Genomic DNA, 15,706 nt, shown 5'->3' on the forward strand with positions numbered 1-15,706 from the left:
CAGTTTATTTAGTTCTCCTTTGAGGACATTAGTTTTTTATGGACTGAAAAATAGCTACTTTACTTACAATACAAATTTAGAGATTAATCATTTTCTCAAGTGTTATTTTTAATAAAGATATTAAATAAACTGTTCATCGAATTGACCTCAGCAGAGGAGGAGGAGGAAGGTTGACTCACTGGTCTTCATACAATGTTGATGGAACAGCCCTCCTTTAAACAGAGGTTCATTTTCTCAGCCACTTTTTGAACATGGCCCTTTTCTCATTTCTAAATTTCTAAAGAGCTCAAAGGCATCAGTTGTACAACATAAGTTCTAATGTTTATCACTCTGGAAACGTGACTCACTTTGCGGAGAGTCACATTATGCAATCTCTAACAACCAGAAACAAGACAGGCTCCATTCATGCATGCTCTCTCTCTCTCTCTCTCACACTCACACACACACACACGAAGGTGACTGCTGTCCTTGACTGTCTGACTGCTGTTTTTATGCAGCTCCTCTGTGAGAGCTGGGGCAGTTTGTCATCTAATGTGTGTGCTGAGGCAGAGGTCTGGAATCTCACACTATTCCAGATAATGGAGAGCGAGGGGGGGGGGGCTTCCCTGCATCTGCTGCACTGATGACAATTCCTACAAGGCAAAGGCGCAAACTGCTCTGACAGCATGGCTAATTTTACAAAATCCCTTGTTATGTTCTTTCCGTTTACTTTATATTCCCCCCCCCCCACACTGTCTCTTTTCCCCTCACTCTTTTTTGAGTCCTCGCACACATGCATACACACTCCCTGCTTGGGGGGCTATGTCCCACTCGATTAAGGAATCACTGGGTCTGATTAGCTGATATTTATACCACAGGAAGTCAAAATGATCTGAGCGAGAAGAACAGAATCTTTCATGTATAATTCATCCTTGTAGTTAGGATCTGTTTCAGATAATAAGCTGAAGTACATCTTCTGTGTTTCATGGAGACCTGCTGTTTGATGTCACTACACAATTTGACTTCACAGAAACATTATCCGTGTGCCAGATTGACAGTTTTTTTTTTCCATATCATGTAAAATGTAATTGCTTCCATAAATGAGGATAGGAATCTACTGTGCACATTTAGTTGCAAGTCTGTTTCCTCCCTGTCCCAAGATTTAGGCGACAGTGCATGTACGTGCTGAAATGACCCTATTTTCTCCCTTGAGGGGTAAACAGTGAATAACCTGTCACACACAATGACAGGTGTCTAAACAAATCTCAAGAAACTTCCAGTGAACTCCAGAGCCAGAGAGGAGCCACCTGGGTACAGTAGCTAAAGCCAGTGTGTGTGTGTGTGTGCATGATTTCTTTTTAAAGAAGCGAAAGTAAGATGCATTGCATGATTGCATTTTCATAATCACATGTGCTTCAGGTAGAGAAGAAAGCATGTGAGATGCAAGCTTTATCGCACAGTTGAATGCATTGAACAGCATCCTCACAGCAAGTCTGAATGGCAGGCGCCATCTCTGCAAGAGGCAGAGCGGCAGAAGTGTGACAGTATAGGAACAATTGCCATTCTTCTCTGCTTAAGCCTCTTTCATATTGCGACACACGGAGGAATTACAGCAGAGAGAGTAGGTCAGCCTCTTATCCATCTCATCCAACAGTGCAACATGCCGCAACTGCAACTCTAATTATTGCTTGGCTGGAACCGCTGCCAAAGCATGTGCACATCTTCTGCTGCTGATGCAGTTAGAATCGTAGCGGTGACTGTGTGGCAGGATCTGTGATGGTAAAACAGCAATGCAATGTTTTTGTCAGAGAGGTATGAAAAGAGATGCTTCATGTTAGATGCGCAGATAAACAGAAACTATGTGTCAAAGATAAAAAAAAAAAAAAGAAATCCAACAACTTTAATGGCGGTTCAAGAAATCTCCTCCTTCTTTTCTCCCTCTCTGCAGAGGTAACTCACGACCATCCGAATTTGGACGGATTCAAGCATTTCACACTCACTTGTTAATTAAACCTATCCTCACATGCCTGTTCCAACACAAAGCAAATGAAACATGAGTAGATGCTGAAACAAAAGATGTGCTTTGGAAATGTTTCTGGGTAAAATGGCATTAGCCCCGGTGTCATTCTGCACCAGTTATACAGCGTACATAATCAGGATTAACTTCAGCATGATGGAGAGAGAGAGAGAGAGAGAGAGAGGAGGGGGCAGAGAGAGGGAGGGAGTTATGGGAAGACAGAATTCACCCTCAAAGTCACTCATCCTGGTGACAGAAAGGGATACTGCTCTAATAATTACCATGTAATGAATGTAAGACACTTCTACTTCCACATCAAACAGAATTGTTTGTTTAAACCCAGCTGATTTTCTTTAGTCCACATATGTGTCAACAACTAGCCAGCTAAAAATAAATATTCAGATATTGTATAAAGTATTCCAGGGATTTCATGTGGAAGTGTCAATGTGCTGCACCGACTCTCATTTTTATAGTGTGATATCACACTTGTGAGTAACAGATATTATAGAAATACATTATTTCTCCTTCATCTATATGCGATAAATACTATGTTGTATGTGATTGTACAATATTTTTGTTGCATTGAAATAAGGATGATAAATATTTTACATTTTATGTTATTTTAGTACATTCATGTGCAGCTCTTACATGGCTGGTGTAACTGTATGGATATACTGAATTTGACTTCTCATGGAAAGTATCAGGTGTGCTCTGTGATAGTTAAGTGTCAGGAAAAGTCTACAAGACAGTGGTGAGGACAGCCATGATGGACGGCTTAAAGACAGTGGTGAGGACAGCCATGATGGACGGCTTAGAGACAGTGGTGAGGACAGCCATGATGGACGGCTTAGAGACAGTGGTGAGGACAGCCATGATGGACGGCTTAGAGACAGTGGTGAGGACAGCCATGATGGACGGCTTAGAGACAGTGGTGAGGACAGCCATAATGGACGTCTTAGAGACAGTGGTGAGGACAGCCATGATGGACGGCTTAGAGACAGTGGTGAGGACAGACATGATGCACGGCTGAGAGACAGTGTCTCTGAGGAAAAGACAGGAGGCGGAGCTAGAAGTGGAGGAGATGAAGATGCTGAGGTTCTCCTTGGGAGTGACCAGGTTGGACAGGATTAGAAATGAGACAATAAGAGGGACAGTGAAGGTTAGACGTTTTGGAGACAAGGTCAGAGAGGACAGACTTTGATGGTTTGGACATGTCCAGAGGAGAGAGAGGGACTATATCGGTAGATATGTGCGGGGTGATGAAATCCTGATAATGATCCGTTCTCAGTGCATTTCTGCATCTGCAACTTGAGAAGGACAGACGGGTTGAATTCACACACACTTTGGTGTCTGGTGTAAATTATGAACCTTCTCAAGCATTTGAATAATTTGTTAAGGTGGTGTGAGTACACACACACACACACACACACACACACACACACCTTACAGACTGTGAAGCATCAGGGGTCAAGAACACTCTGCCAGGAGTGTCTCTTGTACATCAGTGGTTGGGTAACAAGGAGCAAATGGAGGAAAAGGAATACCATGTCAACAGACTTTCTGTTGTGTTGCTAAGCAACTGATCCAACTAGCTTGGGTCTGTGTGTTGACCAGTTATCAGGTGGAGATATTGTACTGAATGCTGTCTACTCGTGCCGTTTACAAGTCGCAAACAGCAGTGATGTTGCAAAAAGTTTACTGGAGAACAGCGTGTGCCACCAGCATCGCAGTCTCCTTAGCAACAGATCCAAGCCATCTGTATTATTCATACACTCAGGTATGAATTCAGAGTGTACAGGTGTTACCCAACACACCATTACTGTGCACAAAATGTGTACGGGGTCTTTGTTGTCCTGCACGGGATATGAGGTACCAAAGGGGGGCCATGATCTGAGGTTTTGTGCCATCATTTTCTTGGGGTAACAGCAAGACAGCGACGGAATGGACTGGATCTGGGTTCTTCATCTGTCCTGTTAGGGCGTTCCCTCGAGTACGGTACTCATAGATTCTGCTAAAGTTCAAGAACATACATGTAATTTGCTTCCAGCACCCCGCAGGCTGCTAGACTGTAATGAATGAGCATACCACCCTTTGCACTTGGTGTCTAGCGACCTCTGTAGTCAGATTAGCAGCATAGCCGGTCGACGCTACTTTATTCAACTGCTTGCTCAAAACCTTGACTCTTGGATCGAGCAAGCGTTTCTCTACATCTGTGACAAAGTGAAATGATTTTCAATTGGTAGGGATTAAAAAGTAATTAAATATAATGAAAATGTATATGATATACGGAAAAGCCAGTCACACATTTGTCCACTGTTGTTGTTGATACATGAAACTATGCTCTGGAGCACTTTAGAAAGATATATATCGGTATTTTATTTGTGAACACACATGAAAGTACTGATTAATGACTCAGAAATGTAAATCCCATCATTTTCTAAAAGAATGGAGAAAGGCAAAATGACATCAGAAATGTTTTCTTAAACATAATGCCACATACATTAAACAGGGTGGTTACTTTTTATTCTTATACAAATAAGTGCCACAGCGATAGTTGACACAGATAGAATACAGCCCTGCAACGCAGTGTATATAACTGCACTAGAAAAACACTCTGACAATTTAACAGAAGAGCAAAAGTATTTTTTATTTATCAACTGTAAGACAGGTCAATAAATTCTTACTTAAAAAAAAAAAAAAGAATCAGGGAATCACTTTTGTCTGCATCAAAGGAGCAGTCATTTTTGGTAGAGAAGCAGGGAGATCCAATGAAAATCAATAATGTCAGTCTTCAGAACTGTCTCCAATAAAGAAGAACAAGATCAGCATTTCACTGCTCTATGTCATTATCATTCTGCAGCGTTTTCATTGCCAGACCCCATAGAGTCAGACTGGAGATAAACTGGCCCTCACTGGACCTGTAGGAGCCACTACTGGGTCTACTAGAGGAAGAGGTAGGCAGGGGGGGCCTCGCCGCTACAGCTCTACCCATCTCCATATTCCCATTCTCCACACATGGACCGTACACAGCCTCCGGAGAAAGGTGGGCTTTATTCAGCTTCATGTGGTCGCTGGTTGCCATGGCTGCACTTCTCTCCTGATGGTTGGAGGACAGAAGGTGGTGGGGTACCAGTGAGCGCAGCTCTGGGAGTGGGCTGGGGGCAGAAGCTGGGTTAAGCTGTACACTGGGAGGCGGACTTTCTACACGAGATGGTGGTTGTGCCGGTGAAGTAGTTGGCGATGATGGCTTCTTTAACCCTGCGTGGGGCATCACTGTGGCGAAATTCGTCTCACTGGTTGTGGCGGGATGTTTACCGCGGCCGACGGGCTTGGAGAACGAGGCGACACCATTAGAGACACGAGTTGGGTCAGGGTTATCAGCGACCGGGCTGTCAGGTGGGGGACCCTTGCAGTGCCTGCTCCTGTGCCTCCGCAGCATAGCAGAGCGGGTAAAGCCATTTCCACAGGTGCTACAGACATAGGGCTTCTCGCCGGTGTGGGAACGTATGTGACGCTGCAGATCACCCGAGTGGATGAAAGACTTCCCTGCATTAACAAGGAACACAGAGAGGAAACATGTTGCGCGTCAGCTGTAGCAAATATTGAATTCTGAAGCACTTAAACGTATTTCAATGCCTAAAATGTAGGTGACGTTTTACAGGTCGAGCTAACGACATGTCCACGTCCAAAGACAGCAACAGTTCCTCACCACAGGTGGCACAGCTGTGTGGTTTTTCCCCAGCATGCCGTGCCATGTGCTTCAGAACCTTTCTGTGGGTGTTGAAGGATTTTCCACACTGGTCACACGAGAATGTTTTGTCTGTAGCGTGAGTCGTCTTGTGCTCCTTCAGATTACTCAAGTTGTTAAACCCTGCGCAACAAACAAAAGCACAGAAAATAAAAAAATACAGGTAAATATAGTTTGATCTTCAGAAAGAGGCCATTAGATAGGAGCTAAATACAGACGCGTCAAAGAATTCAGAAAGGCAACTGCTTCCGCTTTGAGAAATGATTTACCTCGACCACATATATCACACAGATGTGGCTTCTCTCCTGTGTGGACCACTTTGTGACGATGGACGTCCCCAGACGCCGTAAAGCTTGGACAGCAAAGAGCAATATTTAATTTATAGACATTTATGGGTATACAAGGTAGGGAAACTGACATGATGCATCAGCCCCAACTCATATGCAGGCTTCTCTAATTCAGTTAGTCATTAACACAAAAGTATTTATTATTCATTCAGTATCTAGGACAGTATAATAATATACTCATTATTGGTATATCTGAATTATGGTTGAAATTATCAAGCACAGTAAGTAACAACAAGCATGAAGTAAAATAGTTAAGACAACCGTACCTTTTACCACATAACTCACAAATGTATGGCTTCTCCCCAGAATGTCGCCGCAGGTGTGTCTGCAAATTGCCGGCCTAGAAAACAAAATCAACATGTATTTCAATATATATCATTTTGGGAAGAACTGTAGCTCTGAAGAATGATTAACAAGACAATACCTGTGAGAAGTTTCTTCCACAAATGTTACACTGAAATGGCTTCTCACCTGCAGAAAAGTAGGATTTTGCTTGAAAATCTCATAAGAATTAAATCACAACCATTACAAAAATGCCTTCCTAATATGTGATTATTCTGCAGGAAATACCAGTGTGTAGGCGCTTGTGCATCTCCAGGTTGCTCGGATGTTTGAAGATCTTGCCACAAACCTCACAGCAGTACTGCTTGTGCCCCGTCTGCTGTGGTGGTTCTGGCACTGGCTTCAGATCTTGCACTTCTTGGCTTGGAGGCGGAGGACTGGGAAGTTGTGCATCTGATGGCGCCTCTGTAAACGGCTCACCGTCTGCATGGAGGCCCTCAATATGAACTTCTGACTCTTCCGGCTGGACCACAGACTCTTCTTGAAGACTCGGCCTGGGGCAGTTAAGGATGGGTTCATTGACTGATTCTGCAAACATCTCCTCCAAAGACCGGAGGTAGTTATATTTCTTCAAGTACACCGCCTTCTTTGGTCGAACTGGCTCATTAAACAATGAGTCAGCTGAGTTAGAGTCCAGGGTCTTTAAATGATCTGAGGGTGTCAAAGAAGAGACGGGGTTCTTTTCGACTGGCACAGATGTGCAGGGACTCCTGGGTTGAACTGCGTTTCCCAAACATACAGGAGCAGGGCTGCCCTCTTGGCTGACTCTGAGGTGACATTGTTGCTCCTCCACCACCACCAAAGGGCCTGGGCCTTGATTTGAGGCTGTACTGCTATTCTGCATCGCACTTTGTTTGAAGTACTGCTTACTGTAGAAGTCACGGAGCTTGTAGCCGTGGACAAGCTGCTTTTCAGCAGGTGCTTGAGTATTGCTAGTTGTGTCACAGTTTGAGCCGCTATTAGGCACAGACGCAGGGATCCTTTTGATGTGGTCCATGTCACTGAAGCCTGGTCTCTGTGTTTCAGAGTGGCACTGGAGTTCAACATCATGAGGCAAACTGCTCCCCAAGAGACAGTCGTTCTCAGAGCTCAGCATACCTGGAGGAGAAAATGATGGCATTTCCACCGGTGGAGGACAAGGCTTGAGGAAAGCATTACACATGCTCTGAATGTTTGGAACTTGCAAGCACTGAGCAATGTCCAGTAGTGCTTGAACGTTCTCTTGGTTGATGTCAAGATGGGAGGTGTACATGTAGTCCAATATTTGGCCAATGCCACTGACATCCTGGATGACCAGGTTGAAAACCTCATTCTTCTGACTGGGGAAATTCTGGAACAGAGACCTAGAAAGATCAGAGCATTTCATTTTACACAGAAAAGTTTAATTCAGTTCCTTTTTTTTTTTTTTTTTTTACTGATTTGTCATTACATGAAACATATAAAGGCACCTGAAGTAAGAGCTGAACGCAGCCAGGACGTTCTTGTGAGCTTTGAAGCAGACGCCTTTGACGACCAGCATGCAGTCACACAGCAGCCCTTGGATTCTCTGCTCCTGGAGCTGCTGCAGCAGGTAGGAGCTGTGGCTGGACATGGCGTGCACGGCCACTCAGCTGCAGAAGCACACAGCTCCAACGTCTGCATCAAAGAGAAGCCAAGATGACACAAAGCAATAAAGCAACACAAAACGACAGAAGCTAACAACAATGCGATACTATCGCGCTGCAACGGTAAGTTTGTAAGGGCATCAATAATTACTCAGAAATGCGTTTCACGTGGGAATCTCGGTCCTAAATGTGTCGTACACGGGACACAGTTTCATAAAAGAGACGTACAAATCCTACATTTGAGGAGTCCCCCTGCGTCACGGGCGATGGTTCACTTTCCGAGGCAAACGTCACTTCCTTCCTGGTTCCGCGCATACCTCGCCCCCCATAAACAAGCAGCGTACAACAGACGATTGCGTGAACATTTATAAATAATGACATTGTAAGATATTGTAACAACACAAATTCGTGTATACACTTTCCATGCTTAAAATTGTTGGACGTTTTTATGCAACTAAAGCGAGGCTCCGTATGGTCGGAACCTTTGTTTGATTAAACGTCACACGGAAGACATTTAAAGTAGCCACCGCATGTGCGCTCGTTCGTTTGTTGTGAACCCATTACGATATCAAAGTTCATGGCTTATAGCATATATATTTTATGAAAAATACTCGTCGAATTAAATTCGTTATATTATTTTAGCATTTGTCAGCCTCGGCTAACGCTAGTTAGCCTATATTTAGCTAACATCACGTTGTACTGTGGACAACTTCGTCCCGCTTTCGCACGAGGATTCAGCCGATTTGAGTTTTCACACATTTACCATCTACTGCGTGAACTGAACTCGTTTGACTCATCAACGCCGGAGTGTCGTTAAAATGGTGTTCTTCACGTGTAACGGTTGCGGCGAGTCCCTTAAAAAAGCTCAGGTTGATAAGCATGTGAACATTTGCCGATCCTGCCAGGTCCTGTCCTGCATCGATTGCGGAAAAGACTTCTGGTAATGCTGGAATTGATCTTTTTTTTAATTTTTTTATTAACATTATCTCGATGATTAATTAGCACTAGTCGCGAGGATCACGTGCCTTTTGATTTTGTGTCTGTGTCCCACAGGGGTGATGATTACAAGAACCACGCTAAATGTATCAGTGAAGATCAGAAGTATGGAGGGAAGGGTTACGAGGCCAAGGCGAATAAAGGAGATGTAAAACAGCAGCAGTGGATTCAGGTAAAAAAAAAACATTCGCATTGATGTCGACGTGTTATCAGCGTATTATTGTCCTCACTGTGCCCACCTCCCCCCTCTCTAGAATATCAATGTAGCCATGAACAAACCTGGTATCAGTAGAAAACTAAAGGATGTCCTCAGCCAAGTCAGTGGTTACGAAAACGTTCCCAGAAAAAAGGCCAAGTTTCAGGTTGGTAAAATCTCAAATGTGACGAAACCTCATTTGTTGAGAATTATCAGAAAAAAATGCCGAACTTGTATAAAGTTTTAAAATAAGGGCAAAATAGGGACTTTCAGTAATTGAAAGATAAAGTGTGTTTTGAAATCCCTGCATTGTTCTATAGATAGATCACATTGTCTAACCAACAGTTGTGTCTGTGATCAGTGGCAAGTTTGTTTAGATAGGGTTCATTTTTTTGTTCTTGTTCTCAGAACTGGATGAAAAACAGCCTCAAAATAGCGAATAGTAATCTTCATGATGAAGTGTGGGACATCCTCAACACAGCTGGCAATGTAAGTCACTGCCTGAGATACTTTTATTACCCTCGCCGAAGAGGAGGCGAGGGTATTGCAATTGGGTGCGTTTGTATGTCTGTCTGTCTGTTTGTTTGTCTGTCCGCGCGCATAACTCAAAAACTAGTAACCCAATCGACTTGAAATTTTTACACAAGCAAGGTTCTGTCCGTGGCTCGGTCCTCCTCGAGAATGGCGTTGATCCGGATCTGGATCCAGATTCTAGAATTATTTTTACATCTGGAATTGTGCCTGTGCTGTAAACTGCCACTTTAAGAGGGAGGGACACGAATGGCATGATGGGGAAAAAGAGTCCAGAAGGAGCCTTGTAGTACGTTCCGGAGCAGCAAGCTAGAGCAGGTTTGGCCCCTCTGATCCGGAAGCCCTGTTTACTGTTTCACAAGATCCAATAGTCTGTTGGAGGCGGGGTCTGCAATCTCTGATTGTCTTTCTAGTTATTTGTTGCACTGATTCGCTCTTATCAAAGTCACTGTTAAACATCGTTAAGGTGATGGTTATCTTCTCCTTAGCATAAATCCAGAACAATATAAATGTTCTAAACCCATTAAAGGAATGAGGGATTTGGTGTACATTTTTTACAAGGACATGGGGGAAATATCTTCAGAAATGCATTGATCGTCACGAGATAAACATGAAGTGATGCCATGCTACTTTACTGTGTTCTTTCTGATCTCTATAATGCATCTTGTTTTATCAATATACTGCTCTTTCATTACTTGCCTGTAATCACACAGCCTTCTGAGGCCCCCCCTGAAACCAAAGAAGCTGAAAAGACTGTGGCTCAAGTCAAGGCTAACACCAATGGAAATCAGAATGGTCATCCAGACGTTGAGAAAAAGAAACTGAACAAACGGGAGCGTAAAGAGGCCCGTAAACCGAAGAATGGGGGCGTGAAAGGTGCTGAAAAGGAGCCAGAAGAAGACCAGTCACATAAAAAGAAAAAAAGGGACAGGAAAAGGCAGCGCAGCTGTGAAGAAGAGGGAGAAGAGGAGGAGAACAGTGCTGAAAATGAAACCTCTAGAAAGAAGACAAAGACAGGTAAGGTGTTTTTAATTTCAGGTTTTCATTTCTGTGTATTGTTTCCAGTATTGCAACTTTATTCTTTTTTTATTGAATATCATTTCCACACTTTGCTGATATGTCTGGTCACAAATAAAATTAAATATTTATTCAGAAAATGTAAGTACATTTTGTGGAAGTGGGCAAATCCAGTGAGGACATGCTTTTCATTGCCACGTGCTTTTCCGATGGATTTCTGACTGAAAGTAGAATCTTGATAGATATTACCTGTTATTAAACTTGTGTCTAATTGTATTGTTGCGTGTCTTTTAATGACGTCTCTTTATCAGCTGACCAAGATGAAGACATGTCAGAGGAGACTGAAGCTCAGACCGTCCCTAATCGTAAGCTATTTGCTCCGTGATTTTCTATAAAGTAAAGCAAGTCAGAGATATTCAGTTACATTTTTCAAGGAGCCATGTTTTCAAAAATGGAAAGCACCATAAACCGCGCACCCTGTGTTCCGGAAGATTGCCGGTAAAGCACTCATACGGGTCATGTGCAGATTCTAAGTCCAGGTTCATCCGAGCTGGTCGATGAATTGACCTGGTGATGAAATGTGAACAATTCCCCGACAGACCGCTTATTTATTCATTTTCAGCCAAATTCAACTGGAAGAAGACGATCTCAGTGGTGCTGAGGAAATCACCTGACCAGGAACTCCCAATAAAGAAACTCAGAAAGAAGGTGAGGTGTTGTAAAGTAGACACTGTATGTAGTTCTGTCTCATGTGTTCTTGCAAATTTGACTTACACTCTGCCTCTTCTGCAGGTTTTGGCAGAATACTACTCTTTGGCTGGGGATGGCAATTATAAAACACAGGAGGATGTGCTAGCGTTATTCAACAAGAAGATCAAGAACAATCCCAAATTTAGAGTCTTGAAAGACAGAGCTAAACTTGTGAATTAGTACTTTATCGCACCTTAAAGCCATTGTTATCAAACATTCTGCAATTCATGTTTTTATATTGATCACATAATCTTAAAGATTAAAAGATTTTATAGCTGAATCACGTCTTGCGCCTTAGTTGCATCAATGACAGTGGCCGAGTCGCCATGACGAAGACTTGGAAATTAAAAAAATGTTAGTGTCATTTATTGTGTAAAATGACGGTTGTGATAGGAGGCGGCTCTGTTCCACATTCCAAACCCATGCTAAAGCTGGGAAATGGCGCTTTATCTGCGGGATTGGATGTTGGAATGGGGGGAAGGGAAATGGGAGTGGTGCACCTGAAGCGAATTCGACTCTCACACGATGCTAATGCACATTCCTCTGCACTACGAAGGGGGTTCACTTGGCCGGGGACACAGAAGCTCCACAGAAGCAAGACGCTTGGTGTCACCCTCAGGTGAAGTTTTAATGCGGTCTGATTCTTCACCACTAGAATGAGCAGCCTCTTTACCCTGCACACACACACACACAGACACACAGAGAGATAGGAGGCGCTACAGGAGGAAATCTGCCCAGTTTTATGAAGCTCTGCTAATCCCAGTAGGTTTAGCACAGATGCTCATTCATCACACTGCTCACCTGTAATTGTATACTATTGCATACTTTGGGTATGAGTCAAGCTGCGGCTCAAATTTTATAGTAATGCAATTGTGTTTTCTAGATATTAGGAAAATATATTACATTTTAACATTAAAAACCGCATTTATGGATTCAAAAATTGGTTAAAAATTCACATCAACTCTGATTAACTTTTACTATTTATGGTTGTTAAATATGAATATACCAAGGACAATTTAGAACCTTTTGGCGCTGATCCAGATCACCACGTGGACGGTATAAACTAATTATAAGGGGAATGAGCTGCTCGGTGGAGGTCTGCACTGCCGTTCGAGTTTTTTTTTTTTTTTGGTATCTAGACTAGTCTCTGGATAGCTCTCAAAATATGGTGGGATGTAAATTAGGCCAAGACCATTTTCTGATATTTTTTTTCCCCACCAAAATCCATCCTGCAGTTTTTCCATAATCCAGCAAAAAACTAAATGCTGTCAAAAACATAATCTCCTTGTCGGAGATAAAGATTATAAAGCCGGGGCCCAGCGCTAACCACTGCGCCACCGTTAGATAGATTTAATTAGCTCCAATGCGGAAAACTACAACTGTCGCTTTAAAGCGCGTCATAAAAAGCGGCCTGTGAGTCCATCCGGGAAGTGCGTTCTAATCGCTAATTAGCATTCAGAGCTAGCAGGACGATGCTTGGTGACAGTGAGCTCGTCTCACTGCGGAACAGGTTTAAGAGAGATGAGTTTCTTACGCAAACAACGGCGCCGAGCGACGAAAATGAGAAGAGTAAGTTTGAAAAACAACAACAAACGTGCACGCATTCATCGCGTATCGTGAACACTCGATAAAGGTAACGCTAAAACAACAGCGTTGTGTTAAGATAGTATAACAGGGTTAGCGATGACGACATTTCCACATGCTGCGCTGTGTTAGCATCATTAAAAAAATCAACTTTCTGCTTTTAAAAGAAAAAGCTGTTTGTTCTGTCTCTGCTAAAAAAACAAACAACAAACAACAGCTTTGCGTTTTCCATTCATAAAACTATCGTGCAGAGTCGTCTGTGGGCAGCTTCCACAGTGGCAGGAATCCAGCCATTCTTGATTGTTTTGACTTTAGGCTAATTCCAGATACATTTTGACTGACATTGGTGGTTATTTATCAGTGAAGACAACACAGTATTATTTATATATATATATATATATATATATATATATATACTCCTAATTAATGACAAAAAACACCTGGAGGACATCAACGCTTATCATTTGAGTTCTGCCTTTAGATATCTGTTTCTCTAAAGAGCTTTTTGAACCGAGCACACTCTTAAAGGGTGAATGACATTAATGGAAACTGTATTCTTTCTTTTTGCGATATTTATTTTAAATCAACTTTCAGGCCAAGAGGAAAAAGATGCCCAGCCTCTGCCTCGTGTTAACAGGCATTCCGTTTTCTGGATCCTGGCATCCATAGGTGTGACCTACTACGTAGATTTTTTCCGCAACATCGTGGAGAATGATGACATCAAAAGGTGACATGAAATTACGCTTGCAGAACTTGACTAGCTTCATTAAAACTTTATATGTTTCACCCCCAAGGCAAATAAATGTTCCTGTTTTGAACCTCTATTTTTCCAGTCGGTGGTTCAATGCGGGGCTGATCCTCCTCGGGGGCTGTCTGTCTCTGGCCATGTATTGCATCGTGTACCTGGAGTGGTTCAAAGGCATTAAGCACTACGACCACGAGTACCCCGCCATTCCTCCCATCGCCACTGTAGCTTTCATTGCTGCCTCTTGCAGGTAAAATAGGAAAGCAATTGAACTAATGCAATCAGTTGTTATGTAGGCGTATTGTGATACTTTGTTTTAGACGCCATCGAATATTTATGAATACGCACTTTACGTTTTTTATTTTAGTGTCTTTCATTGAATAATTTCAAGCTGAGACTCTGCTCAGCCACTGAATGTACATTATGTTAAGTTAGTTACAAACGATTGCAGCACATTCAAGAAAGTCATTTAAATTTTTTCCACAGGAGAAATGTGTAAAAATCACCTCAATTTAATGAATTCTGACCCAGAATATTTGTACTATACATTGAGTACATATTTGTGACAAGAGAAACACACATTAAAGCTTTACAATGTCTTGCTTTCTTGTATTGCTATGGTTACGCTTTACACATTACACCATTTTAATTCAGATTCTTGCATTCATGTAAATTTTCGTCACCAATCACAAGGCAGAAGAGGAATCAAACTACCATACTTAATTCTTCGTTTTCACAGTTTGTGGATACAATTGTTGGCTATTTTCACAACAGTGTTTTTTTTAGGTACTTGCCAAGAGTTTGTGTAAAAAAAAAAACTGTTGAGTAGATGAAAATGGGATTAGAATGAATCAATACTGTTGTCTCAAACGGTGCACACGTATAATTATTGTTGTTCTTTCCTTGCAGCTTTAACGTTGCCCTGTGGTCCGTGTGGTCCTTCTTCACGCCAGTCATCCTCTTCACTCAATTCATGGGTGTGGTCATGCTAATCTCTTTGCTTGGATAACACTGACGGGATTGGTGCATGACACACTGACGATTTGAACGAATGTTGAAACCAATGTTGTTCATGGGCGATTTAATTCTCTGTTTCAATATTTGAAATATTTTCTCTGGACTTTTATTTTTTAAATGCTTGAGATTTATGTGCTGTTTTTATGTAAACGTTACACAGCGTCCCGACTGTCCTGGAAATGGGTTGGGGCATTTTGAATACCAATGCTTTACAGTTGACCTTCATATCAACTTGTTGAAACATATTTGAGTTTTATCTTTTTTTAGTTTGGCTGAACGGGAGTGTGAGACGCTGCTCCGTAAAAGGAGCTCTGATTATTTACAACATAAATGTATAATATTATTAATCATGCAAAAATACTTGACAAATAAAATCCATTGATGGAGGCTAATTGCTTGAGCCCTGAGCTCAGGTATCAATCATGCCATCTGGCTGCATTAAGAATCCAGATAAGAGAATAAATCAAGATGGCTCCCTGCTAAAAAAAAAAAAAGAATCAAGATAACATGTTTTTAACTCGTTAAGTGTTGCCATCTGATGGTGACTGTTTGACTGCGTGTCTGCTGCAGCGTTCCCAGTGCAGCGTTCCCAGTGCAGCGTGTCGTTCCCTAATATGTGCGTTGTCCTGTGTACCTGTCGCTCGCTGCACCCTCTCCATGAAGAGTCGTGTTGGCGGCCCGATGCTCACTCATCGAACTTCTTTCGTTATTGCACTGTGCTTGTATGTGTGCCTGAAGCCGTGGGCCTTCACAGGATTTTGTTATGTTAGCATAATGATAATAAAACTCTTGAATCTTGAATCTTGTGCTGTGATGACTATAAAAGCATTCCA

At 42.4% G+C, this 15,706-nt stretch overlaps 3 protein-coding genes across 3 annotated transcripts; 2 read left to right on the forward strand and 1 right to left on the reverse strand.

Moving 5' to 3' along the window:
- Positions 1–4,655: 4,655 nt before the first annotated feature.
- On the reverse strand, positions 4,656–8,292 carry zbtb49 (zinc finger and BTB domain containing 49). Its single transcript, XM_068742666.1, has 8 exons — positions 8,275–8,292; positions 7,882–8,068; positions 6,662–7,776; positions 6,516–6,562; positions 6,358–6,431; positions 6,014–6,096; positions 5,706–5,867; positions 4,656–5,542 (listed from the first exon to the last, which is right to left on the reverse strand). The coding sequence occupies exons 2-8, from the start codon at positions 8,022–8,024 to the stop codon at positions 4,827–4,829; spliced, it is 2,340 nt and encodes a 779-aa protein (XP_068598767.1). The 5' UTR covers positions 8,025–8,068; positions 8,275–8,292; the 3' UTR covers positions 4,656–4,826.
- A 563-nt stretch (positions 8,293–8,855) lies between these two features.
- Positions 8,856–11,798, forward strand: lyar (Ly1 antibody reactive homolog (mouse)). The gene is made up of 8 exons (XM_068742801.1): positions 8,856–8,977; positions 9,091–9,205; positions 9,288–9,395; positions 9,638–9,718; positions 10,474–10,777; positions 11,089–11,142; positions 11,400–11,485; positions 11,570–11,798. The coding sequence occupies exons 1-8, from the start codon at positions 8,856–8,858 to the stop codon at positions 11,705–11,707; spliced, it is 1,008 nt and encodes a 335-aa protein (XP_068598902.1). The 3' UTR covers positions 11,708–11,798.
- Positions 11,799–12,996: 1,198 nt separating this feature from the next.
- Positions 12,997–15,656, forward strand: tmem128 (transmembrane protein 128). The gene is made up of 4 exons (XM_068742805.1): positions 12,997–13,096; positions 13,706–13,838; positions 13,945–14,106; positions 14,766–15,656. Exons 1-4 carry the CDS (start codon positions 13,000–13,002, stop codon positions 14,863–14,865), a joined length of 492 nt encoding a protein of 163 aa, XP_068598906.1. The 5' UTR covers positions 12,997–12,999; the 3' UTR covers positions 14,866–15,656.
- Positions 15,657–15,706: the final 50 nt, after the last annotated feature.

This window comes from Brachionichthys hirsutus, chromosome 8, assembly GCF_040956055.1.
Source record: "Brachionichthys hirsutus isolate HB-005 chromosome 8, CSIRO-AGI_Bhir_v1, whole genome shotgun sequence".
NCBI classification, from domain to species: Eukaryota; Metazoa; Chordata; class Actinopteri; order Lophiiformes; family Brachionichthyidae; genus Brachionichthys; species Brachionichthys hirsutus.

Excerpts from the sequence above, each read along its gene's own strand:
- lyar (XM_068742801.1), top strand. The coding sequence starts at position 8,856 with ATGGTGTTCTTCACGTGTAACGGTTGCGGCGAGTCCCTTAAAAAAGCT. Across the intron at positions 10,778-11,088 it reads TAGAAAGAAGACAAAGACAG|CTGACCAAGATGAAGACATG; the intron begins GTAAGGTGTTTT and ends TCTCTTTATCAG. Across the intron at positions 11,486-11,569 it reads TAAAGAAACTCAGAAAGAAG|GTTTTGGCAGAATACTACTC; the intron begins GTGAGGTGTTGT and ends CCTCTTCTGCAG.
- tmem128 (XM_068742805.1), top strand. The coding sequence starts at position 13,000 with ATGCTTGGTGACAGTGAGCTCGTCTCACTGCGGAACAGGTTTAAGAGA. Across the intron at positions 13,097-13,705 it reads GAGCGACGAAAATGAGAAGA|GCCAAGAGGAAAAAGATGCC; the intron begins GTAAGTTTGAAA and ends ATCAACTTTCAG. Across the intron at positions 13,839-13,944 it reads GAGAATGATGACATCAAAAG|TCGGTGGTTCAATGCGGGGC; the intron begins GTGACATGAAAT and ends CTATTTTTCCAG.
- zbtb49 (XM_068742666.1), bottom strand. The coding sequence starts at position 8,024 with ATGTCCAGCCACAGCTCCTACCTGCTGCAGCAGCTCCAGGAGCAGAGA. Across the intron at positions 6,563-6,661 it reads GCACAAGCGCCTACACACTG|GTGAGAAGCCATTTCAGTGT; the intron begins GTATTTCCTGCA and ends ACTTTTCTGCAG. Across the intron at positions 6,432-6,515 it reads GTGGAAGAAACTTCTCACAG|GCCGGCAATTTGCAGACACA; the intron begins GTATTGTCTTGT and ends TTTGTTTTCTAG.